Source organism: Hemicordylus capensis, chromosome 2 (assembly GCF_027244095.1).
Source record: "Hemicordylus capensis ecotype Gifberg chromosome 2, rHemCap1.1.pri, whole genome shotgun sequence".
Lineage (NCBI taxonomy): Eukaryota > Metazoa > Chordata > Lepidosauria > Squamata > Cordylidae > Hemicordylus > Hemicordylus capensis.
This window is the reverse complement of record NC_069658.1, coordinates 50,518,551-50,545,926: the sequence shown is the minus strand read 5'-3', so window position 1 is coordinate 50,545,926 and position 27,376 is coordinate 50,518,551. Positions and strand designations below refer to the sequence as shown.

The 27,376-nt window shown below is 40.0% G+C and overlaps 1 protein-coding gene across 2 annotated transcripts in view; it reads left to right on the top strand.

The window, feature by feature from the left end:
* FCHO2 (FCH and mu domain containing endocytic adaptor 2) overlaps positions 1-27,376 on the top strand; it is a 140,675-nt gene that overhangs the window by 45,558 nt on the left and 67,741 nt on the right. For both annotated transcript variants that reach the window (XM_053297568.1, XM_053297569.1), the window contains exons 6-10: positions 163-267; positions 3,288-3,386; positions 5,645-5,741; positions 20,918-20,962; positions 27,281-27,353. In XM_053297568.1, coding sequence (XP_053153543.1) covers positions 163-267; positions 3,288-3,386; positions 5,645-5,741; positions 20,918-20,962; positions 27,281-27,353 — 419 coding nt within the window. The remainder of the gene's footprint in view (positions 1-162; positions 268-3,287; positions 3,387-5,644; positions 5,742-20,917; positions 20,963-27,280; positions 27,354-27,376) is intronic.

The window sequence follows — 27,376 nt, the reverse complement described above, 5'->3', positions numbered from 1 at the left end:
ATTATTTAATGTAGTGTGGTGTTTGCATGAGCCCTCATGTGGTAAGAACTGGTAATTTACTCTGTTGGATTAAACCACTCAAGATGAGACTTGAGTAAATAGTTCAGTTGACTCTAATGTTTGCCTTCCCATATCCTACTTCTCTGTAACTTCTTTATTTAGGCAGCAGTAAAATCTAAAAAAGCTACCGATACATACAAACAGTATGTAGAGAAGTATGCTGCATCAAAATCTGATTTTGAACAGAAAATGACTGAAACTGCACAGGTAAAGAGTTTATTTTAAATATCTACAAAATACACATGCACTGTATTTTGATTTATAACCCCAACTGCAATTTATCTATAGTGTCTTTGTTCTTCCTTTTTATTATAGTTTGTCAAGTGCTCGAATAAAAGAGCGAATGCACTATCCAAACTTGTGATATGCGAATTCTTTTGAGCTCACCTTGGACTAGCAAATGATCAGTGTTCTTCCTCCTAAAATTGAAAAAACTCTGATCATTTGCTGTGCCAGTCTGAGGTGGCTTGAAAAATGATCCAGTCCCCCATTCTTTCCTAACTGGTCGCGGTGGCAACAGGAGAAGCAGTAGCAATGGTGCTGTGTGGAGAGAATGGAGGCTTTCCCTGCACCCTGTTGTTCTGAACATAATACCCCTGCTCATTCAGGTGAAGACCAGCATCCTGTTTCCCATAGTGGCCAACCAGATGACTCTGGGAAGTTACAAGCAGTAGCAATGGTTCCACTGTCACCAAGACTGTCACCAAGACTAGTAAGGAAAGGATGAGGAACTGACTAAGAGCCCCTGGTGGCGCAGTGGTAAAACTGCCACCCTGTAACCAGAAGGTTACAAGTTCGATCCTGACCAGGGGCTCAAGGTTGACTCAGCCCTCCATCCTTCCGAGGTCGGTAAAATGAGTACCCAGAATGTTGGGGGCAATATGCTAAAATCATTGTAAACCGCTTAGAGAGCTCCGGCTATAGAGCGGTATATAAATGTAAGTGCTATTGCTATTGCTATTGCTAAGAGGTGAGTGGGGAAGAGATGGAGAACTATTCCAGGAAGCTGTTCTGAGCAGCAACTACTTTTCTAAGAATCCCGAGCCAAGACAACTTCACAGACATCCCCAAGCCAAACTAAATGTAAAACCTCTTAATTTGCACACATGACTGCAAATCTTGGGTTTCTGGGATTCAGAATTTGAACTTCTTGGACAGAAGTAGAGCTTGTAGATGAGATTTAGATCAGAGGACCCACTCACTTCTCATTGGAGTTGTGGCTTGGATCCAAAGGTGACTTGTGTAAGCGGAAAACACTACTGCTTGCACAAGGGGAGGTTCCTGAGTTTTGCCTATTCCCCTTAGTGCCATGTCCCATGCTGTTCTGGCGTTCCTTCATCCCCAGCAGTTTTTCAGGGGCAGAATAGACTGTAACACTTAAGAAAAAACTTTTAAAATTATAGGGATGTGCATGAAATGCAATTCAGATGCTGAATTGCAGCACATCCCTTTTAACATGGAGGGATTACACATCCCCTTCAACAACAACAACAACAAATATTTATATACCACTTTTTAACAAAAGTGTTCAAAATGGTTTACATAATTAAATAATAAATAAATAAATAAGATGGCGCCCTGTCCCCAAAGGGCTCACAATCTAAAAAGAAATATAAGATGGACACCAGATACAGTCACTGAGGGGTACTGCCCTGGGGTGGGATAGGCCCAGTTGCTCTCCCCCGGTAAATAAAGTGAATCACCACATTAAAAAGGTGCCTCTTTGCCTAGTTAGCAGGAGAGTTAACATAGAGGAGAGCAGGTCCATATCTACTGCTCCACCGCTCGCCACCGCTTCCTTATTCACAGCACACACACACACACCTGCCCCAGCTAGCATAGTGTGCTGGTGGCACTCTCCCCCAGCTGCCCTTGCACTACGCTGGCACGCACATGGCTTCCGCTCATGTGCAAATGGAATCAGCATCTTAAGATAGTCTGGTTCTGTGGGAAATGAGAGAAGTTTTAGGAACAGACCAATTTGAATTAAACAGGACAGTAATGCCTGCAACTTCAATAACTAAAAACTTGTTAGTGATGACATACTTTTCTGGGGCTAATGTAAAATAAACATGAGAAGCATTTGAAAAATGTTTGCCATTTAAGGCCAGCTGAGAGCTGTGCTGGCATCTTAAGTGTAGAGCAAATGAAAGCCAGCTCTGTGTTTGTCTGTATTTGTGTATTCACACTTTGGTTTACTAGAACAGAAACCTAGCTTCATACTTTATGAAGACTCTTAATATGCATCTCTTTTCTTTGTTTAGATTTTGACATATCAGTTTAATATTTATATTGGCTCTTATGGGATTGAACTGGGTATTGATAGAATGTAGTCCATATGAACTTTGAACCTGATAAATTTATGTTCAAAGCTTTGAAAATGGAAAAACACATCTCTTCTAAGATTTGTTCATTTAAATAAAGCAGATGTGAGAACTATGTACTGCAAAAGTTAAACATTCTGTGGACCTTCTGCCTTATATTTGTTTGTTCAAGGAGTTTTTAAGAGTGATGTCTGAACTCTGGTATCCCACATTTCATCAATCTCTTTCAAATGTGCATGTATAGGGACACAGCTGCCCAGTCAAGACCTTGTGGTTGTATTCATTTCCATGTGTCTTAATGTCACAGGTATTTGAAATTTGTAGATTTTAATGATAAACCTGTTTGTTTATAAGAACAGGTAAACCTAAGGGAGCTTGTCTTTCAGTTGGTTAGTGCTCCAATACTGTGTATAAGTGTACTTTCAATTATTAAAGATATGGCTGCTCTAGGATGACACTTTTAGAATGCTAGGTCTCATTTGGTAACATCTCTACCAAAGCATGATGTGCCAAAATAAAATACAGGAGACCACAGCAAAACAAGAAGGATTTTGTAAGCCTTGAGAGTATACTGTTGCAATTATTCCCTTAGTACTTCCTACTTACTAATTTTTATCTACCAAAGTGTTAGCATATTTGAATCCTTACTATTGCCACTGGCTACCTTGTTACGTTTTTGACTATTTAGCAGCTAAATTTAAGACTTATATTTAAGACTTGTCGTAAAGTCTTTATTTTGTAGCAAATACATTAGCTTAACATCTCTTTAAAAATTTATTCTCTTGTCTAAAACTAGAAAGCAAGCTGCTTATTGGTGGTCCATTATTTTCAATCCTTAAAATTATGTTTTCAGGATCTATTGTTTTCCACAGTGCATTAACTAAATGCTTATTTGTGTTGCAGAAGTTTCAAGATATTGAAGAAATGCATCTCATCCATATGAAAGAGATTGTAGCAAGTTTTTCAAAAACAGTAAAAGAAGTTCACTTACAAATTGGTGAGGTGAGTTTTTGGTGGTATATCTTATTAATCAGACTGTCAAATAAGATATTATCCTGAAATTTGACCATCCAGCTTAGCAATGTCTGTAGCTAATTTGTTGCTGTCAGTTGCTGGGGGGAAATATGGGTATGAGGGCTGTTTAGTAGCTGCTTGTGCCCCTGGTACCTGTGTTTAGATGCAAAGGTAGCTTAATTATGTATTTCTAGAATAACAAATGTATTCAGGCTGAACTCAAACCAATGGGAGACAAAGAATGCTAGTTTTGATACTAGTTAAGGTGCTAAAATGTAAATAATGCATTTACTCTGAAAGAGTATAATTCAGTTTTCATATATAATTTGAAAATAACTGGTAGTTGCTTTCTGTTAATATTTTGTCTAAGAATTTCAGGTGAGAGGCAGCACCAGGAAGGGAATCAAAGTAAACTGTCTTGTCTGTATGGTTTGTTTCTTTGTTGGTGGGATGGGGGGACTTCCCAAGCTCATTTGTTTTCTTTCAGCTATATAGCTGGCAAATATTTCTGTACCTATATTGCATATTTTTACAAACAGTAACCAATATTTACATGTCACTTATTGTAACATCTTATGGGAGCCTTCATAATGCAATTCAGTAAATTTACCCATATTTTCTAGTAATGTGCTTTAAGCTAAGAACAGAAGTAAGTGATATTCACCATATTAGAGAAGTAGAAAATTTCTGTAAGGAATAATCTTAGTAAAGTTAGTGATGGCTGAACTTCACCAGACTTGATTCATAAGGTTCCAGATTCAAATTTAGTTATGTGGGAGCAGTTCAATTCAGGCTTAGTATTAACTTAAATAAGTTTGGGCCCATTACAGATCAGACCTGCATGTATTCCTCATCAGCCCCTCCGATCATCAGCCCCACTGAACCATCTCTCCCCTTGTAATGGTGGAGAGGACTGTTTCAGGGAAGCTTAGTGAGGGGAAACTCTGTTTGAGATGGCCTCAAAGCAGCAAAGGCCTGTGTCTTAAGGTGTCTGGTATTGGGAATCGTCGGGGGCGACAGTTCTCCTGTTTCCCTGTGTCTTAGGATGCCTTTAAACTGACTCTTCTGCTGCTGCAAGCACTCTTGTATTTGATCCTCTCCGTCAGAATCGGAATTCTTTTGTCAAAAACAACACTTGGAAATAGTGCCTTTAAATAATAATTAGTTTGTTTTTCATCAGATTCATAAGTAGGGCTTATTTATACTGTGGTTCAGTCTAGCATTTGCCTTCAATGCCAGAGCTCAATTCTGGAACAAGAGGTAGAAATAGATGAAAAACCCTGATGCAGAATTTATTTCCTTCTGGGTTGTTTTGCCCTCACTGCTTCATAATAATAGTTACCCTCACAGGAGAAATTGGGAGGAAGGCTTTTGAGATGTTGCTTTCAGAATGACAAGGCTCAGCTCCTCTTTTTAGAAATTAAATTCTGTATATAATATATGCAGATATACTATATTATTATATGGATTGCGTAGCAACACTTTCTATATAACATGTTTGCTTTCGTGAATGGGGTCAAACATCACACAGAACCAGTTTATTTTAGCTAAAGTTTAACAAACCTGGACTTAGTGTCACAAGCAATCACATTTTGGTTTGTTTCACCATATTGTGGTTTGTCCTGCCCCTCTCTTCTTTAACCTTCTATGATCTTGGCTTGCCTCTCTCTACGTCAGAGCCCTGTAAGGAGAGAGCTACTAAAACAAAGATTAAACCATGATTTTGGGTTCAGATGTCATACGAGACAATAGAACTAATTAACCAAATTCCAATCTAGGATTCAGATTATGTCTTGACTGTCTGAAATAAACCATAGTTCTTTGACTGGTGAAGATTTAGACATACAAACTAACCAGTTTAATGAAAATAAAACTGTAGTTACACATGGTGTCTGAATACACTCACTGTGTCTGCAATCCAAATATCTGCCTTGACTCACTGAAAGGTCTTGTGCTGTAGAGTTTTGTTTAAACTTTGAATAGCTGAATTGTACCCTGTCTAATCATAACTTGATTCTGAAACTCTCCTAAATTTCAAAAGCGGATTGCTAATCAATGCAAGTGCTGTTGGCAGGGGGATTCAAAAATTATCTTTGAATCACATAACTAGTTTAATTGTTCTGATACTTTTTATTTATAAGGGGATAAATAAGAAATTACCATAAGAAATATGGTAACTTAAAAAATCATAGGTGCATCAGTTGCTGAAGCCCACTTATGTTTAATTATGAATTTTTTTCTTAAAGGTCCATGAAGAATTTATAAATAACATGACAAACACAACAGTTGAAAGTTTGATACAAAAATTTGCTGAGTCAAAGAGCACAGGCAAAGAAAGACCTGGTAAGAAATTCAAAATAATTGAAATGAATACATATAGTTTAATTTGCTTGATGTTGTATCTCCCAGTGTACTTGTCATTTAAAAGTGTAAGACTGAACATAGTTTGTTATCTGATAATATTGAATATGAAGATTCATTTCACTGTACATTTGGTTCTTCAGTGCTGAAAAATAGCATTCTGGATCTGTCTAATCATAGGCATAAAACCCTTTTGCTTATTAGGTTTTCTTCTGTTCTGTTTCATCCTCTTGTGCATATTGTATTTTAAAAAATCTTCATGATCAAATTTATCTGAAAGGAAGTGGATCTTTAAAATTAGGTATCCAGGCTTTCCATTAGCATGTTCTAGGCAAAAAACAAGGTCAGTGCTATGTCAGGCATTTACTCTAGATAAATAGATGATGATGATGATGATGATGATGATGATGATGATGATAATATAATAAAGACAAAAGCAGATTACATAAAACAAAGCCACATAGGCTGAAATTGCATTATCTGTCCATGAGTTACCAACACCCACACCTCATCTTTTTCCTTTTAAAAGAAGTTTTTGTTATTCCCTTTGACACTTCTAGCTATATGCTTCTCAAACACTCTCTTTGCATCCCTTATTGTCTCCTTGCATTACTTTTGCCAGAGTTGATATTCCTTCCTGTTCTCTTCATTTGGGCAGGACTTCCATTTTTTGAAGGAAGTCTTCTCCCCTGACTCTACTTGTTAGTCACACTGGCATCCTCCTGAACTTGGTGGTACCTTTCCTCCCTTCTTGGTATACATTCCAACTGTGCTTCTAGAACTGTGGTTTTAAATAAGTTCCATGCTTTCTGGAATGATTTGACCCTCCTGACCTTCTTTTCAACTTCTTTCTTACCAGTCCCTTCATTTTCAAGAAGTTTCCTCTTCTGAAGCCCAACACATCTATGTTGGACTTGCTTGACAATTCTCCACTTGCATATACTGTATACTGAATTAGATCACACTATGGTCATTGCTACCCAATGGTTCTGCAACTCTGACATCTCACACCAGGTCTTGGGCACCACTCATGATTAAATCCAGTCACCATCTCTCTGGTTGGTTCCGTGACTAACTGTTCTAAGGCACAGTCATTTAGCATGTCTAGAAATTTGACCTCTCTGTCATTACCTGAATATGAATTTACCCAGTCTATGTGTGGGTAGTTGAAGTCGCCCATTATTACCGCCCTGTCTCTCTTTGACGCTTCTCTTATCTGTTTCTCCAACTCCAGGTCACTCTCAGCGCTTTGATCCAGAGGGCGATAGCACGTCCCTGGTAACACACTTCCTTTCAGTCCTCATAATGATTCTGTGGAGGATTCCAGTCCACCTAGGTTGTCTAGCTTGTTGGAATCTATCCCTTCTTTGATATACAGTGCCACTCCTTTCCTCACTGTCCCTTCTATAGCGTTTATATCCAGGAATAATCGGGTCCCACTGGTTCTCACCATTCCACCAGGTTTCTGTTACACCCACTATATCTATGTTTTCATTTGTAACCAAGTACTCCAGTTCACCCATCTTGGCTCAGATGCTTCTGGCATCATCATCATCATCATCATCATCAATAATAATAATAATTCAATTTCTATACCGCCCTTCCAAAAATGTCTCAGGGCAGTTTACACAGAGAAATAATACATAAATAAGATGGAGCCCTGTCCCCCAAGGGCTCACAATCTAAAGAGAAACATAAGATAGACAACAGCAACAGTTACTGGAGGTACTGTGCTGGGGTGCATAGGGCCAGTTACTCTCCCCCTGCTAAATAAAGAGAATGACCACATTAAAAGGTGCCTCTTTGCCAAGTTAGCAGGACACTGATATATAGAAACCTATACGCCGGGACCCTCACCTGGTGTTGGCGTGTGCGATCCAACTTACCATCATTTGGCCTATTTGGCAAGCTGCCCTGTGTTTCCTTCTGCTCAACTCCTGGCTCTGCTCTGTCCCCTTCTGGTTTATCCGAAACATGTTCACTCTCACACCTTAGAGGATTTTACTGGCCAAAGCAGATACTACCCAGTTCCTGCCAGCAATCCCCCAGGTGTTATTTCAAAAGCTGCTCTGTGACCTTGATTTTAAGCACCAGCAGTCTGGTTCTACTGGTTCAAGTAGAGCCCATCCCTTTTGTATAGGCTTCACTTTCCCCAAAATGTATTTCAGTGCCTAACGAATCTAAACCCCTCCTCCCGGCACCACCATCTCATCCATGCATTGAGACCCCTCAGCTCCGCCTGTCTTGCTGTCCCTGTGTGTGGAACAGGTAACACTTCAGGGAACTCTACCCTGGGGGTCTTGGACTTCAGTATGCTACCTAGCAGCCTAAATTTGGCTTCCAGGACCTCCCGACTGCATTTCCCAATATCGTTGTTGCCAATGTGCACCACGACAGCTGACTCCTCCCCAACACTGCCTAACAGCCTACCTATACGCAGCGCGACATCTGCAACCTTCGCACCAGGCACGCAAGTAACCGTGCGGTCTACACGTGGGTAACTGACCCATCTCTCTATGCCCCTAATGATTGAATCTCCCGCTACTAAGAGGCCCCAACCCCCTGGAGGAGTATCCTCTGTATGAGAGGATTTGGGCGTATCACCTAAGGAAGGGGTCCCTGCTAAGGGAGTGCTTCCCTCTTCCTCAGACTGATGTCCTCATTTTCCATGACAGCAGAAGCACCATCAGCGTGGGAGTGGGATGCCTCTACTGCATCCCTGAGGGTCTCATCCATACACCTCTCTGCCTCCCTGAACTTCTCCAGGTCAGCTGGAATGAATCCCCAACTCAGGCTTCTGCTCTGTCAAAGACACAAACACTTCCAGCCAGCCAGAAATCAAACCCTAGGAGATTTCCAGCCCTAGTAGACTTGGCTTCTCCTTCCCCTCTTGTTTTCTTGGTGATTTATTTATTTATTTTTATTTCCTTGCTGTGTTCTTGCTTGATAACTTCTTTAGGAGAGAAGTACAAGCTTGTCGCTTCCTCTCTCTTCAAGACCAGCAAGCAACTGCCTCTCATCATCATCATCATCAATTTTATTACGGCCATTGGCCAGCAGAAATAGGAGTAACAAATATACTCAATACAACGATCAATAAACAATGCTAAAAAACAATAAAACTGAATACAGAACTGCCTCTCAGGAATGCTGCTTCCTCTTTCCTCAACACCAGCAGTCAAACCAGCAGGGAATGACATGTGTGAAGACTGGCTGAAAGAGTTTCACTGATTTTACTTGAAGATGACCAAGGAAACTTTAGACATGTGTGTCTAAAAATGATGGGAGTCTGTTTCATTGTTTTACCATACACAGTAGACTCAAATAGACTTTTAGAATTGAAGGGCTGGTGGAATAAGGGTTCTGAATATTGAGTGGTACTTCAGTGCTCTTTGCCCCTCCCTGCTTTAAACACAACTTTCATTTTTTGCTTGAACACAGGTATGCCCATAATACACAGTGGGGATACATTCTTGCCTATCTACCTGATGTGGTTTTCTGTATTTTATAGAGGAGCTGGCAATGGAACTTTCTGCACCAGTAGTTCTGTTTTTTAAAAATAGATATTGATTTTCTTTATTTTGGAAGATGAAAGTACAGTAAGATACTATTTGACAGCTCACATGAGCAGTGTAAATCCAGAAAGGAAAACATTTTGGCTCAATATAGCTGTTCTGTCCTCATTCTTTGCTACTGATAGTTCTTTTTTATTTTTTAACGTTCAAGTAGACAAGGTTTTATTCTTCTACATTATGCCGTCTAAGCTGCTTTTAAGACAATTATTGATCCACATTGCAGAATTGCAGACAATTAATATTTCTGCAATAATGAAAATGTAGATATATAACTGGAGTTAGGGAAGGCGCTTGGAGGAACATGAAACGTTGCTATAGAAAGGTGTCTGGAGCATAACAAACCATGAATCATATATAAGACATTAAAATGCAGTATTTGAAAGATTCTGAACCCTTCTAACATTCAGGCCACATTTCTGCTTTCCATCCCTGACTGAGCAAGATTACTTTTGTGTGTCATGAAATGTGGCAGAGGCACCAATTTAGTGGCCTTATTGTAGATGGTGACTCCATGTGCCATCCTTAGGTTGGCACTGCAGATCAGTACAAACCCCTGAACATTCTGAGAATATCTGTTTGCCTCTGGGTAGCTATCTGTCATTCACATGGAGTTTGGTGCCTCTCTCTAAGTGGTGAGGTTTAAAGCACCAGTGTGGCACTTCCTTCCATAATTGCACCTAGTTTTACTGATGGAGAACAGCAAGGAGAAAATTAAGTCTCCGCATGTTAACAAATATTGCTTGCTACCTTCCTGCTCAACCTCACAACAGCACTGAGATGTGTCTTATTCTCCTTTTACAGTTAAGGAACTGAGGGGAGAGTGTGAAAAGAGGTTTAAAAAATCACCCTTGCTATTATTTAGCCAATGTCCACAAGCATGGCACAGTGGTTACAAGGTGTGTTTTGATGTAATATATCACCAATGATCAAAACACAACATATTATTTATTACATTTATAAACCACCCCATCCAGAGCCTCTGAGTGGTATACAACTTTTAAAAAAGACATATAACACACAATTCAAACACAATGCTAAAAACAATATAAAAATTCAAAAACGATTAAAACCATTTAAAACCAGTTTTAAAAACAACACTTTACAACACTCAGGTATAAACCCTTTTATTCTAATTCCCGCACCAATAATGTTGCTGGTTTATTTTGAAGCCAGGTTTGAAGGGCTGGACTTGACCTTTAAATCACTAAAAAGCATGGGATACCTGAAGTACTGCTTTCCCTCATATGAACTTGCCCATGTGTTAAGATCTGTTGGAGAGCACCTTCTCTGTATCCAACCAATATCTGAGGAGCATTTGGCTGGGACATGAAAGAGAACCTTCTAAGAACATAAGAGCAGCCCTTCAAGATCAGGCCCAAGACCTATATAGTCCAGCATCATGTTTCACACAATGGCCCAGCAGATGCCTCTGAGAAGCCCACAGGGAAGAGGTGAGGGCATGCAATCTCTCTTGTTGTTGCTCCCCTGCAAATGGTATTTAGAGGCATCTTGCCTCTGAGACTGGAGATGACCTATAGCCACCAGACTAGTAGCCATTGATAGGCCTGTCCTCTATGAATTTGTCATCATTTAAAAGCCATCCAAGCTAGTGGTCAGCACCACATCCCATGGCAGAGAATTCCATGGATTAACTATGCACTGTGTGAAAAAATACTTTTGTTGGTCCTAAATTTCCTGACCTTCAGTTTCATAGGATGACCCCAGGTTCTAGTTTGGTTAGAGAGGGAGAAAAATTTCTGTCCATTCTTTACTCCATGCATAATTTTATATACCTTGATCATGTCTCCCCATAAACACCTCCCTTCCAAACTAAAAAGCCTCAGATACTGTAACTTGCCTCATAAGTGTTGGGAAATCTCTCTGGTTAGAGAAACCCCTTTTCATTATAGCAGGGTGCACAGAGGCACAACACAGCGGAATTTAGTTAGGCATGTGTGTATGCTGAGAGTAAAGTAACTTGGAGCCAGTTCATAGTTTCAAATTAATATAAATGGTATTTATTAGAGAATTCCATTCTAGATAGGAAAGTGAGGAGTTCAGATCTCTAATCTAGCTAGCTAGCTGGATGCAGATGGATTCTGCATTTCTGCACATATGGTGCAGGGAGAGGAGCTTGCATGTTGCAAGGTAGGAACAGGAAGAGAAGGGAAGAGGAAGTGCAAAGCAGGAAGGAAGGAAGTGTCCCTGAGAGTAGCAGTCTTCATTCCAAAGGGATAGTGTCAGAGCAGTAGAGAAGGGATGACCAGTGTCTTGACCCTCTAGCCCTCTGACTCACTAGTCTGTCCTCCTATGTCATTGAGACAAGAGACAGCGCAAAGTCCTTCACTTCCAACAATAAGGAAGGTGCCACAGTCCCCTGATCATCTTGTTTGCCCTCTTCTGCACCTTTTCCAGTTCTACAGTGTCATGATATGGTGACCAGAATTGTACATACTAGCACTCCAAATGTGGCCTCACCATAGATTTGCATAAGGGTATTATAATATTAGCATTTTTATTTTCAATCCCCTTCCTAATGATTCCAAGCATGGAATTGACCTTTTTCACAGCTGCTGCGCACTGAGTCGACACTTTCAACAAGCTGTCCTCCATGACCCCAAGATCTCTCTCCTGATCTGACTCCATCAGCGTATATGTGAAGTTGTGTGGTGGTGTTTTTTGTCCCAATATGCATCACTTTATACTTGCTAACATTGAACCTCGGTTGCCATTTTGTCACCCACTCACTTTATGATGGAACTCCTTACAATCTCTTTTGGATTTCACTACCCTAAATAGCTTAGTGTCATCTGCAAATTTGACCATTTGGCTGCTTACCTCTAGATCATTTATGAATAAGTTAAACGATACTGGTTCCAGTACAAACCGCTGTGAGACCCCATTTCTTTCTTTCCTCCTTTGTGAAATAAGCATGTGCCTGAAACTTACAGAGGTACATACAGGAACATAGGAAGCTGCCATATACTGAGTCAGACCATAGGTCCATCTCGCTCAGTATTGCCTACACAGACTGGCAACAGCTTCTCCAAGGTTGCAGGCAGGAATCTCTCTCAGCCCTATCTTGGAGAAGCCAGGGAAGGAACTTGGAGCCTAGATGCTCTTCCCAGACTGGCTCCATCCTGTAAGGGGAATATCTTACAGTGCTCACACTTCTAGTCTCCCTTTCGTATGCAACCAGGGCAGATCCTGCTTAGCTTAAGGGAACAAGTCATGCTTGTCGATCAAAATAGCCAGCTATGTGGCCCACAGGGATAAGTATCACTACTCTGTTTGGAACATGTTTAAGGACAACCTTAAATTTGTTTGGAACATATTTAAACAACCTTAAGGTTGTTAAACAAGACTTTCATGAGAAATTCAAGACAACCTTCAAGATATCTGCTAACATCACAAGGCAGCACCTAAGTACAGCCAGACACCTGACAGAGACTTAGTCTCATGCCATCTCAAGTGCAGTGTCCCAAAGGAGGCATGCATGGCTCTGGTTGACTTCCCTTCAAACTGACATGAAGGATAAGATAGAAAACTTGCCATTTGAGGGATAGGATCTATTCAGCACACAATCTGAGACCATGGGGGGAAATGAAAAGTCCCACTATATAGCGAAGACTTTCACTTCCACCCCCTCACAACAATCCTACTCACAAAGGTTCAAAACATAGTAGGCAAAACTTCCAATACAAACACTCAGACAGGAGAGATAAGAAGTCTTTCAGATATAACTTAAAAAAAAACTTATGGACAAAAGCAAAGATAACAGCAAAGGTTCAGGGTCAATAGAAACAGAATCTTTGATATCTTAACCCTCAAGTAATCTTCTCTTCTCCCATTCAACTCACACTCTTCTCCCATGCTTGACATCTCATAACATCAGATGCATGGGTGTTGAGCATTATAAAAGGATATACCATAGAATTTGCCAGCCTCCCTTTTTATTCAGGGATTAAATACACCCACTCAGCTCCTACCTTAGAAGAAGATCATTCTTTGCAGTGCTCCACTTGCATATACAGGTGAAACTCGGAAAATTAGAATATCGTGCAAAAGTCCATTAATTTCAGTAATGCAAATTAAAAGGTGAAACTGATATATGAGACAGACGCATTACATGCAAAGCGAGATAAGTCAAGCCTTAATTTGTTATAATTGTGATGATCGTGGCGTACAGCTCATGAAAACCCCAAATCCACAATCTCAGAAAATTAGAATATTACATGGAACCAAGAAGACAAGGATTGAAGAATAGAACAATATCAGACCTCTGAAAAGTATAAGCATGCATATGTATTCAGTACTTGGTTTGGGCCCCTTTTGCAACAATTACTGCCTCAATGCGGCGTGGCATGGATGCTATCAGCCTGTGGCACTGATGAGGTATTATGGAAGACCAGGATGCTTCATTAGCGGCCTTCAGCAATTCTGCATTGTTTGGTCTCATGTCTCTCATCCTTCTCTTGGCAATGCCCCATAGATTCTCTATGGGGTCAGGTCAGGCGAGTTTGCTGGCCAGTCAAGCACAGTACACTGTATACTTTTCAGAGGTCCGATATTGTTCTATTCTTCAATCCTTGTCTTATTGGTTCCATGTAATATTCTAATTTTCTGAGATTGTGGATTTGGGGTTTTCATGAGCTGTACGCCATGATCATCACAATTATAACAAACTAAGGCTTGACTTATCTCGCTTTGCATGTAATGCGTCTGTCTCATATATCAGTTTCACCTTTTAATTTGCATTACTGAAATTAATGGACTTTTGCACGATATTCTAATTTTCCGAGTTTCACCTGTAAGTTGAATTGGATCACATTATGGTTACTGTTCCCCAGTGGTTCTACAACACATTTCTTTTCAGTCCTCGTATTGTCACCATAATGATTCTGTGGTTTCTAGCTTGTTGAATTCTATCCCTTCTTTAACATACAGTGCTACTCTTTGTGGCCAGAGACTGGAATTCCCTTCCAGGGATGATAGTCACTCTTCCTCTCTGTTGCCCTTCTTCTGTGCTGTCAAAACATTTTTTTTTGACAGGTTTTTAATCTTATTTTAATACTGCTGCTTTACTTGTTGTTTTTTATTACCTACAGTTTTTATTGTGGATGTCTGCTGTTTTTATCGCTTATAGTTTAATAGTACTTTTTTATTGGGTTTTTATTATAATTATAAGCTGCCTTCGGCATTATTTTTAATAATGGGGATGTGGGATATATATGTCCATAGTAATTCAGTACTCAAAGAAGACTTCCAAGAAGAACTCATTGTATTACTGCAGCAACCCAGAAGGTGGCAGAGAACCTTGTTGTAGCTGAACTTGCAGAAATCTAGATAATTGAAGATCCATGTATCTCTTCTCCACTAGACTTGTAAAAGAATCTCCAATGCTGGGTATAATAATTATCTGATTGATTATGTGCCGACACATAGATGTCAACTTTTATTTATTTATTTATTTAATCAATCTAATCTGTACACCGCACCAAACTTTCGTCTCTGGGCGGTTAACAATAGCCAATCTCTTAGCGACCACTCTTAGCTACCACATAGATAGATTCTCTCCAGGATGATGTGTCTTCAGCTTGGCCTTTAAGGTCTCTCGGTGGTGCATTCATTGTGGTCATAATCGAGTCCATCCACCTTGCTGGTGGTCGTCCTCCTCTTCTCTTTCCTTCAACTTTCCCCAGCATTACAGACTTCTCAAGGGAGCTGGGTTTCGCATAATGTGTCTGAAGCATGATAGTTTGAGCCTGGCCATTTGTACCTCGAGTGAAAATTCTGGATTGATTTGTTCCAGGATCCATTTGTTTGTTTTCCTGGCTGTCCATGGTATCCTCAAAAGTCTTCTTCAGCACCAATGTTCAAAAGCGTCAATGCGTTTTCTATCTTGCTTCTTCAAAGTCCAGCTTTCGCATCCATAGAGTGTCACGGGGAAAACCATTGTCCGAATGATTCTAATCTTTGTAGGTATAGATACATCACATCATCTAAATATCCTTTCCAAGGCCTCCATTGCAACCCTATCAAGTGCTAGTCTGTGGCGTATTTCTTGATTGCTGGATCCTTTACCGTTGATGGTCGATTCTAAGAGGCAGAAGTTATCCACCACTTCAATGTCTTCATTATCACAAAATTTTTGATGTCCACTCAGTTAATTTTAGATCCCACTCAGGTTGAATCAGGATGGCCCCACTCTGAATGCATGTCCGTATGCACTGTCTTGATACTGCCGCCTAGAACAAAACTCATTCCACCCACAGATGAAAAAAATTAGAACACTGGTTGGGGTGAAGAATGGTCTCAGAAACTGAAAACAGAAGCAGTTCTCCTTTCATCTTGAAAGTTCCATTCCATCTCCACTGTGGAAATTCCACAGTTAAAGGGTGGAGCTGAGAAGCTAATCCTCCCCCCACACATGTCCTCTGTCTTCATGTTTCCTATTTAAAAAGGTGGAGCACTAGGGCTGCACTAGTTCAGATCCAGTTAGTTACATTAGACTTTATTTCTCTACATAGTCTGCCCTTACTTACAGTTAACCTTCAGTATACATGCGCAAATGCCTACTAATGTTTTCACAGATAGGGAGTGGTAAACACTCTTGTATGTGCACAGCAACATTATGTGTATTTAAGTTTGCAAGTTTAGGGTTAAGGAAAGGTGTATTCTTTCTCTCTCTCAGCCTTACTTTTTTTACTAGGAAGAGGAGGGTGAATAAATGGGCATGTTACCCAGTGCCCTCAGTGAGGGACTGACCATGTGTATGTAATGATTTTGGATACAAATTTCCTAATGATATATAAGCCTTTTGAAGTGCTGCAGTATTAGATGAGGGACAGCCATGGTTAGCAGTTGATCACCAGGTGACAGAAAACCTAAGTGAAATAGAATTGTAGCAGTGATTAAAGAACTGTTGCCAAAACTGCTGTCAAAGACCTGGGCTGTAATGGGAAATACTGTCGCTATAGGAGTTCCCTGGAGAGCTAGGAAGTACGGAAGAATACTTAGATATGTATCTTTTAGAACACACACATCTTGTGAAAATTAACAAGAAGAGTCAGACCTTAATAAACACATAGCTTTTAAAATAAAAGCACAGCAGAAACTTAGTCTTTAAGATTGGCTTTATATGAAATCATCCTTCACTGTGTTGAAAATCATCCTAAAAGTTCGTAGTCTTGAGTTCTTGACACTATGTTGAAATGCCAAGATCAAATGTGTTGGTAATCATTCACTGCTTGTAGACCAGGCCTGCACAACATAAGGCCCAGGGGCCGGATCTGGCCCATTGGCTTGTTGGTTTGTTTGTTTGTTTTTTGTTTGTTTGTTTTCGTGCTCTCAGATGGGAATATCCTGCAGCAACAGGATGAAGAGCTCTTGGTTTGTCCCAGTGACAAGCAACAGCAGTTCAATGTAGTTGGCCATTTGAAACAAGATGAGTTGCATATGGCAGCAATGGATGACAAGCAAAGGAGCCAGTTGCTGCTGCTTGTAACAGCGGCAACATCCGCTGGGCACAAGCAGAGTGCATCCTAAAAAGGAGGGTCACTCTTTCAGTCAGTCCCCTCTTTTCTGAGAGGGGCCATCCTCTCTTCTCTCTTCTATGCATGTTTACCTGGGAAATATATCCCATGGTGTACACAGGCTTACTCTTAAGAAAAATGCCTAGGATCGCAGCCCGAAAAACAGTGAGTTAGAGAGAGGAGAGGACTTGATATTTGTTTGGGGCTGGCACACACTTCAGGTGTCCCAATAATTCAGCAGAAACAGGGCCTATTTTCTGGTCTATTTTCTATCCTTGGTTAAAGTTGTGAGTCCTCTGACAGGAAAAGATCCACAAGTAGCTAATAATGGTTTTGATTAATGTTGTTAATCTTAATGCAATAATTAAAGTGCTGAAAATTGTCCTCTGGCCCCACACAAGTAGTAATGATTTGACCTGACCCACTAGAGCATTTGAGTTTTGTACCCCTGTTGTAGACAATAGAGCACAGCTTCATGGGAACATTAGTCTGGTCATATGAACACATGAAACTACCTTATCCAGAGTCAGGTCATTGGTCCATTTTGATCAATATTGTCTATGTACTAATTGACAAAGACTCTCCAGAGTTTTAGTCAGCAGTCTTTCCCAGCCAGGGATTGAACTCAGGACCATCTGCATGCAAAGTAGATGCTCTACTGTTGAGCTACTGTCTCTCCTCTTATCCCCAGTCCAGCTAAAATTGAATCCAGTTCTTATAAGCATGTGGACTTAAGTTGATCATTACAGAATTGTTTGGTTTCAATGGGACCTTGTCATAACTAGCTGGATTGAGGCCATAATTGTTAAATATGACATCATAGTAATATATGAAGAAATAATCAGCTATGATAAAAGGGAAGCCAATCTATCTAATAAATTTTCTTTAGGATTGTTACTGAAGCACAACTCTAATTTTTCTCAACAGATTAAAGTCCCACAACATGTGTCACTGACCTTTCTATGTAAAACACAGATTTTTTTAACCTGCACTGTTTTCATTTTTTGTCATTGGTTTTATTTTCCCATATACTTTCTAGTCTTCCCATGAATTAGCTGCATAGATGGATTACTGTGATGTCCATGAAGCACTCTAACTAGATGGCACTATTTTGCTTTAGATCAATTACTCTCTTTATTCTGGCTTTTATCAGTCACCTTGTTTTAATTTGTAAAAATCCCTTGTCCTATTTTATATCATTTTTGAGCTTGAAAGTTTACATTGGAGCAAAAGGTTTTGTGCATTTGTCATATTTTTTGCTCTATATCATTAGTAGTACAGTCCTATCATTTATGGCAAAGGGGAAAGTCTCAACTAACTGCACTGACTGGATTCTCTAATATGTTGTATGATTAAGGCAATCATAGTTAACATTTCTAGATATGTATTTCATTCATCTTCACGTGGTAGACTTTCAGGTAAACAGGTTTTGTAACTTTATATAGTCATGTGGAGCATATGATGATGCAACTTGACCTTGCATGTCTAAATATAGCAACAGTTATCTGGAGGATTGTTTATTTTTCCATGTATTCACCAGTGTAAATGCTATTGTTAATAGTATTCTTCAACTGACCATTTAATTATGTATTTCTGTTTTTTAGATTTGAAAAGTTTTATGGATGCTAAACATGAAATGGCATCAGATGTTAGCAAGGAAAAGATTGCTTGTGTGTTTGTACACACAAAATTGACCTTTGTGATCCAGCTTAACATCTAAGCACTAAGAGCAATCATTTGTTTTGACAGCAGAATTAATTGAGGCTAAAACAGTCGAAATTCCACTTGTATCAAGCTGTTCATTAGGAATTGCTCTCTGGCTTTAGTGCTGTCAAAAAAATAACCTGTCCTGCTATGATTAAATAGCAGAATGATGGTCGGTCCACTGCATTTGAGAGAGAGGTTGAATAAACTTTCTACTGCGGAAACAATTCAGAAGTGACACGCTGCAAGGGGGGTCAGAATGTGCATTGATATCCAGCTGAGCTGTCAACTGGCACTGAGCCAGACACGCAAAGCTTTGCCATTTTGAAGCAGTATGTGAGGCTTATGCAGTTTTGGAGGAAGAAGAAATGTCTTCCTTTCATGCATGAGTTAATGCCAGAGGGGGGAAACCCTTTTGTTTTCATCCAAAACTAAACATACTGTCTGCTATCATATTTGTAACTATACTGCATGTAGTGTTGTTTTTTAAGTGAAAGCTTGCATGTAATGTTTGTCAATATGTAAAATCAATTTTTTGCATTACAGATTGGTTATTGTGTCTTTGTGCTCTAGCCAGCATATTTATAAATTATTCTAATGTTCAGTTTTCAGCTTAAAGATGCTGATATGTGTTAAGTGTATCTGTGTGCTCTTTACGTACAAGCGGGCTAGAATAACATACATTTTTCCTCTCCCAATTAAAATCCAATATATATTGCTGGTTTGATTAAAAAAATATTTCAAAGCTTTGAGGATATAACTGCTGTCCCTGTCAAGTTTGGCCCACCTACTTCTGCAGAGTACACATTACTTGACTGGTCATGACACCATTCTCTAACTGGTTAAATAACTTAACTGTTTTCAAGTCTATTAGTGCCACTTCACAGATTAATTAGGTGGTAGGTAACGCTGTGAGATGACTGCATTATAAAAACTGCTTTATTCATCCTGGTTGAGGGATCACTTAGCTAATTCCCCAACAAGAGAAAAATGTGAAGGCTGAAAATAAAACTGAGTACTAGTTCCATACTTGTCAGGCCTCATCTGGAGTACTGTGTCCGGTTCTGGAAGGATACCATACTCTAGGAGGCATGTAGTGAAACTGGGAAGAGATTCATTGGAGGGCAACAAAGGTGGAAGAGATTCATTGGAAGGCAACAAAGATCGTTAGGGGTCTGGAAAACAAGCCCTGTGAAGAAGGATAGAAGGAACTGGATATATTTAGCCTGGAAAAGAGAAGACTGAGAGAGGACATAAAGTAAAGTGTGCCATCGGGTCAATTTCAACTCCTGGTGACCACAGAGCCCTTTGGTTTTTCTTTGGTAGAATACAGGAGGGGTTTACCATAGCCATCTCCCACGCAGTATGAGATGATGCCTTTCAGCATCTTCCTGTATCGCTGCTGCCTGATATAGGTGTTCATACCAGTGGGGATTTGAACTGGCAACCTCTGGCTTGCTGTTCAAGTCATTTCTCCGCTGCGCCATGAGGGCATAACACCCTTCAAATAGTCAAAAGATTGTGACATAGAGGAGGGCAAAGGCTTGTTCTCTGCTTTCCCAGAGATCAAAACTAGTCCGAATGGGCTTAAGTTACAGGGGGTGAATCTCAGATGAACATTAGGATACATTCCTTAATAGTAAGAACAATTTGACAGTTGAACCAATTACCAAAGTGGGACACGCAGTGGTGCACCTAGGTAATTCTGGAGCCTGAACTTAAAGGCCTTTGGAGGACCCCCCACCCCTGCTGGAGGCCTCCCCCTGCTGCAAGTTAAGCATCACACACACACACACACCCCATGACAATATTTTTAACACGTGGGTTCTTGAGGGCACAAACAACTGAGCTCACAAGAATGTAAGAATATAAAACTGATATTTATGCAAATATGCATTAGCAGAAACACTGACTAGCACTTGCATGTGTAGCTGCTTGTCTCTGTGATTCAATCAAGTAGTAGCTCAGTCCTTTTACCATCACTGCTCGCATGTATTTGAAATTTTGGGATTTCTTGAAAACAATTAACACTAAAGTAAAATTTGAACACTAAACTTGGATTATTTTCTCTACTTCCTAAAATCAGAAGCGCTTACAAAATATAAGCACTTACAAAATGTGGACCTTTGTGGAGTGAGCATTCCTTTCTGCGAGGGAAGACTATGTCTTCTAAGATGACACCTGCTATCACGGTTTTCTTAAGTACCTATAATTTTTTAATCCAAGCCACCTTTTTGATAGGTATTTAATTTGATTAAATGTGTCAGCCCTAATATTAACTGATGATGTCCTTGCATAAATTAAAACAAGTAACTTTGTAATAATAGTGTTCATGTTTTTAAAGGGCTTATTGAATTTGAAGAATGTAACACAGCCAGTGCAGTTGAAGGTAAGTTTCTTCTCTTGCATTGTAAGAATGGTTTAAAATGTACATATTATGCCTGTTTTAAAACAGTTGCACTGGCTGCTGATATGTTTCCGGTCGAAATACGAAGTGCTGGTTATTACCTTTTAAAGCCCTGAACGGCTTAGGTCCGGCTACCTTAGAGAGTACCTTCTTCTGTATGATCCCCATCTCATGTTGAGATCATCTGGAGAGGTCCGTCTCCAGTTACTACCAGTACATCTGGTGACGACTTGGAACCGGGCCTTTTCTGTAGCTGCTCCTGGCCTACGGAACGCACTCCCGGCAGATATCCACAGTTTAGGCTCGCTATCAGCTGTTAAGAGAGCCCTAAAAACTTATTTGGCCTGGCTTTCCAAGGTTTTTTTTTTTAAAAATAAGTATTTTAATTGGTTTTAAATGGGTTTGAATTGTTTTTAAATTGTGTTTATATTGTTTTGAGCACTGTGTCTTAAATGGTGTGTGTTTGTGTGTCTTTTTAAACTTGTACACTGCCCAGAGCCTTTGGATGGGGTGGTTTATAAATGTAATAAATAAATAATAAATAGTACATCTCCCATAATTTCTTGTTAACTTTAGACATGGGGGTTAATAATAGGAAGTTTAAAATAATAGGTTAAATAGATTTCTCAAATTAAGATGAATTGAACTTCTAATAACTCTCTAAGTCTGCTTCTAATGTAACATAAGGATAAAAATCCTTGTGTTGTCTCCATTATAAGCCAGAGCTTACTTAGTGTGTTCCTGTCACAGAAACTATAGTCAAGTTGGTAACTTTCTGTATCCTGTCCCGACTGTAGCTGACACTGCTGGGAGATACAGTCAATTCTCCTTTTCCACATCCTTGCATTTTAGCATCCCCTATTTGAAGCATTCTTCTTTTCCCATAAAATCTCTTCTGTTCAAGCCTTCATTATTTGAAGATGTTTGTGTGTGCCCACATTAAAGGCACCTTCATTATAAACACCTTTCTGTGAAGTAAGCCCCTCTGACCTCTCTGGGATCTGATGTTTCTGAATGAAACAGATTGCCTAGATCCTTATCAATCTGGCTTCAGTCTCAGTTTTGGACAAATAACATCTTCTTCACCCTGGTAGATGACTTTGCCAGGAGACAGACTCTGATGATATCCTGAACTTAGCTACTTTCAGTACCATTGGCCATGATATCCTTATTGCTAGACTGGAGATTGAGAGGACTGCTTTGCAGTGGTTCTGTTCTTGTCAGAAGAATATTGTGCTGGAGCGGTGGAGGGATTATTGCTCTGCACCTTGGAGTTTGACTTGCAGAATGCCATAAGGTCATTCTTGTTGCTTGAAGTTTTTATCATTTGCATCAAACTGAGGAGAGAAATTATATGGAGACTTCAGGTAAGGTGCCATTAATATGCTGACAGCACGCAACTCTGTTTCTCCTTATGTCAGAACCAGGTGAATTATTGGGAGCTCTGAACAGATACCTGACATCAGTAGTGAACTGAATGAGGGAGACCAAACTGAAGCAAAGTCTAAAAATGGGGATATTGCTGACTGACAGTGCAGTTTTTAGAAGAGTTGGCAGTTCTCCTTTATATGTACAGTAAGAAACATGCTGAGCTTATAAAATGAGGCAAAATTTCTTATGAGGCAAGGCTACAACACCTGGGGCTTTTTAGTTTAGAAAAAAGACTGTGGGGAGACATGATAGAGGTCTATAAAATCATGCATGGTGTGGAGAAAATAGATAGAGAGAAATTCTTCTCCCTCTTACATAACACTTGAACCAGGGGTCATCCCATGAAATTGAGTGCCAGGAAATCTTGGACCAACAAATGAAAGTACTTTTTCACACAACACATAATCCACTTGTGGAATTCTCTGCCACAAGATGTGGTGACAGCCAACAACCTGGATGGCTTTAAGAGGGGTCTGGATAACTTCATGGTCTATCAACGGCTACTAGTCGGAGGGCTATAGGCCACCTCCAGCCTCAAAGGCAGGATGCCTCTGAGTACCAGTTGCAGTTGCAGGGGAGTAACAGCAGGAGGGTATTCCCTCAACTCCTGCCTTTGGGCTCCCAGCAGCATCTGTTGGGCCACTGTGTGAAACAGGATGCTGGACTAGATGGGCCTTGGGCCTGATCCAGCAGGGCTGTTCTTATGTTCTTATGAGGTATCTTTAAAAATTGTACTATTTACTATTGTGTGTGTAAGCATGAGTTAAATGTTACTACTTATGGGCAAAATCCAGACTCAGTTAAACATGACAAGGACTCATTAAAATTAATAGGATATAAATTAGTCATGATTAATTTGTGTCATTGATTTCAGTGGTACTGAGTCATTACTAAGGTTGCCATCTCCCCCCGCCCCACCTCCACCAATTTCTGCTTATTTACTGGATTTTAAATATGTTCCCTGGTACATGGTTAGCCCATTAGCTTGCCTAGATTCCCAGCTTTCATTTTTTAAAAAAAGCTAAGCTCTAGCCAGAGGCGTAACTAGGGAAAACGGCGCCCGGGGTAAGCACTGAAATTGCGCCCCCCCCCTCCTTCCCCCCGGCTGCCCCCAGAAATATGGAAATGTGTCACAGTCATAGTCAAATGTGGGTTGTGGGCTGCATCCGTGCAAGTATACTGGGACAGGAAAAAGGAAACATGAGGCTACAAGGCCCTTTAGAAATATATATTTTAAAGAAATGTCTTGCATACTAACAGCCTAAGTTTGCAGTCCTCATGGCCAGAAAATAAATGCTTTTAAACATAGTAATAGGTTTTGTGTCCCAAAATGGAAAAGACAAGACAGGTATTCTAGTCTTTTCCATCATAGATATTCTAGTCTATTCAAGATTTATGCTTATATTATAATAGAGACTTAAATTATAATAGACATATATTCTAGTCTATCATAGATATTCTATGTTTATTAATTCTATAATAATGTCTATTTGTAGCACAATTTACGTTGGTTGTATTCCTGGGAAACTCAATGGCCACATTCAGCCACCATTATTTGAGCCATGATCTCCTCCTCTTTCTGCTTCCCTCTCATACACAGTCTTAATAAATAACCTCCTGGTTTAATTAAATCACCGTTTGCCTATGCACCTGAACAGCAAAACTGAGGTTTGGGCCCTTCATATACCAGAATTGCAAACCACACTGTGTGATCCTAGTTTGGAGGGCTTACTCAGCAGTTTATTGGATGTAAGCTGTGAATGTGAATGCATCCAATTGGATTAAACGTAAGGGCAAGTTATGGTTTGATTACGTAGGAAGCTGTCTACAGAGTCAGATATTGGTCCACCTAGCTCACTATTGCTCACACTGACTGGCAGCAGCTCTCCAAGGTTTCAGGCAGGAGTTTCTCCCAGCCCTACCTGGAGGTAGGGATTGAACCTGGGATCTTCTGCATGTTATTTGCAATTACATCTGACTTGCTTGAAATTACACAGGCAAATCAAAAAGATCATGAATAAGTAGGGGTGAGATTTTTCTTTGTTTTAAAAAAGCCTTCCCAATTTCCTCTTATTTTTAAAACTCTCTCAAAGGAAAATACAAGTTTAATATGTAAAACAAAATACACATTGAATGAAAAAACGTGATTAACTTTTTAAAAACTATTAAGTATGTAATTAGAAGAATTCCATTACATTAAGATACCAATTTCTTTAAAGCCAGAAATAATACCTACTGAAACTTTAATTATTTAAACAAGGAGAGAAAAAGGCATGTTATCTTCCCTAACAAAGATTAAAATCAATTTAATTGGTTCTCCACTGCCTTGACATGATTCTCGCTGTAAGTCAAGCAACCAAAAAGGGAAATTAATATCGCAGCTGTTAATCAAGTGATATTTGTGCACTCTATCTTATTAAAGCTACAGGGGCAGAAAGAAAAACTTCCCATTGCTACTTTTTGGACCAATTTGTTCACACTGTATTAAATGGGATTTTCCCCCCTTCAAAAATATAGATGCTGTACTTATGTTTTGGAGACAGAATATCTACAATATGCACCAAATGAACAAGGCTGAAAATGTTGTAGACTGTATGTTGCTAATAAAAATCTGCTATAAAGAATAAACCTAGTATTAATTCAGACAGACTGAACATTATTCAAAAATTATATTAATGAGTTCCAATTAAATTGCCACCCCACCCCCCATGCTAAGGGATGATCCAGAAGTTGTAATTACTAGCAGAGCTGCAAAGATCTTGTGTACTAGTACTACTAGTTTCCTTTTGCAATCCCACCTCTGCAAAAGGAAACTCATGCATGCAAGCCAGGAGAGTGACTTGTGGCTCCACTTGCATTGCATGAGTTTCCTTTTGCAGAGGTGGGATTGCAAAAGGAAACGCGGGCAATGCAAGTGGAGCCACAAGTCGCTCTCCTGGCTTGCATTGCGTGAGTTTCCTTTTGCAATCCCACCGGGACTCACACAATGCAAGCCAGAAACTGCAAGCCAGAAACACATTGCAAGCCAGAAACACAATGCAAGCCAGAAACTCACACAATGCAAGCCAGGAGAGCGCCACTGGCTCCACTTGCAGGCAGCTACCCTCGGTTTAGGGGTGGGGGGTGGGGGGTGAAGCCTGCTATGCAAAGCACAGAAGAGCTAAAATGAGGACCTTATGCAAGGGAGTAGGGGCATTCTCTCACACACAACACACACAGGGGAGAGAGAGAGATTTGAGCAATGAAACTTACTTTGTTAATGCAGAACAGAAGAATAAAATGCAGCCAGAGGGCAGTGTGGTGGGCAAACGGCAGGCAGGCAGAGTCAAGGAACGTCCCCAGCAGCAGCAGCAGCAGCTCTCGCAAGCAACTCCGCTCCACTCCTCCTGCATGCAGCAAGCAGGGAGGGAGGAACTGAGACAACCAGCATGGTGGTCATGTGTTCTCCGGCAGCCAATGGGAGCTCCCGCCCACCGGAGATCTCCGTAATGACCCAAAAAAAAATCACACAAAAAATTTTTTTTGCCAAAAGCAGGGGACTGGCAGGGGCACTTTTTGGCGCCCCCTCCCAAGTGGCACCTGGGGCACGTGCCCCCCTGCCCCCCCTATCGTTACGCCCCTGGCTCTAGCCCTTGTAGAAGCAGTGTTGAGGAGCAAAGTGTGTAGTCACCACTATTCTGTTCAACAGCTGGACTTAGAGAAAGGCAGGTAAGCACAGGAGACTGGCTGGGAGAGGTTCACAATAGATAATCCCTCTGAAGAATGTTGCTTTTGTTTTTTTGTCAGCAGGAGATCTCTATAGGGTTCCTGAGAGGATGGCTTGATTTTGATTTAAATCATTGCCTACCTGTGTATTGTAATGTTTACATTTTGGCTTTGTAATGCAATTCACTCTATGCATGTCTACTTGGAAGTAAGTACCATTGATTTCAATCAGACTTTCTCCCAAGTAAGTGTGTATAGGATTGCAGCCTTAAATGAAAAGCTTTGTATATTTTTGAGCCTACTGCTGCTATTAATATCTTAAACTTAGTAGTCTTTCATTTTTTTCCTACAGATGTTATTTTGTTTGTGTTTTAATTTTGCTTTAAGCCAGCATGAATTTTCTCTACTCCTTGCGCTTTTCCAGCCTATAACTTGTATTCTAAATCAAAAGGAGTCATTTTGGTGTTACATTTTGTGGTCTTATCTCAGGATGTAAATGGTGACTGTGTCAAGGCTCAAGTGTGAAAGCCTTAATCCCTAGTGCCAGTTCTGTAGGGTCAATTCTAGAATTTAGTGTTAATTTAGTCAATTCTTGAATTTATTGGTAATGAAAATGCATTCTGTACTGCTCCTCAGCATGAGCTTTGATTTGGTATCTTCACCTTGACAAATAAATAGCATATTTAAACCAATAAAATAGCATATTTATTCACCAATAAACAGCATATTCAAGTACTGGAAAATGGAGTGAGGTGTTAGTCTGTGGTTGGTGAGGAATCCATGACTGCACTACGCACAGCTAATTAGTCAAGGTTAAAACAGAACTTGTATATTAGAAAGTATTGGGATATAAAGTCTGAGTGTTTAATGGTCAGGTAGAGATCCTGCCCAAATATTGCTGGTAGATATCAAGATCAAATACAAATAAACTGGACAATGCATCAGTTTATTTGCATAATATGCAAATCAGGATGCCTGGTTTTGGAATGCTTGAATATAGCAACCCTAGTGAAAACTAACTTAGTTTGGATCTTGTCCTATGTGTGGTGGTGCACGCATGAGCTCCTTTGTCCTTAGATAATTCCCACATCTGTAGCCATAGACTTGTACTATTGAGAATGATTTCATCTTAGTCTTCATCTAACAAAGTGTTTTGCTTTGTAGGGATAAAGCCGAGGAAAAAAATGCATTTTGTGTTATCGGGGATTATTAAGAAGGAAAAAGATGCAGAATCTGTGTAAGTATGTTGCAAACATCTAC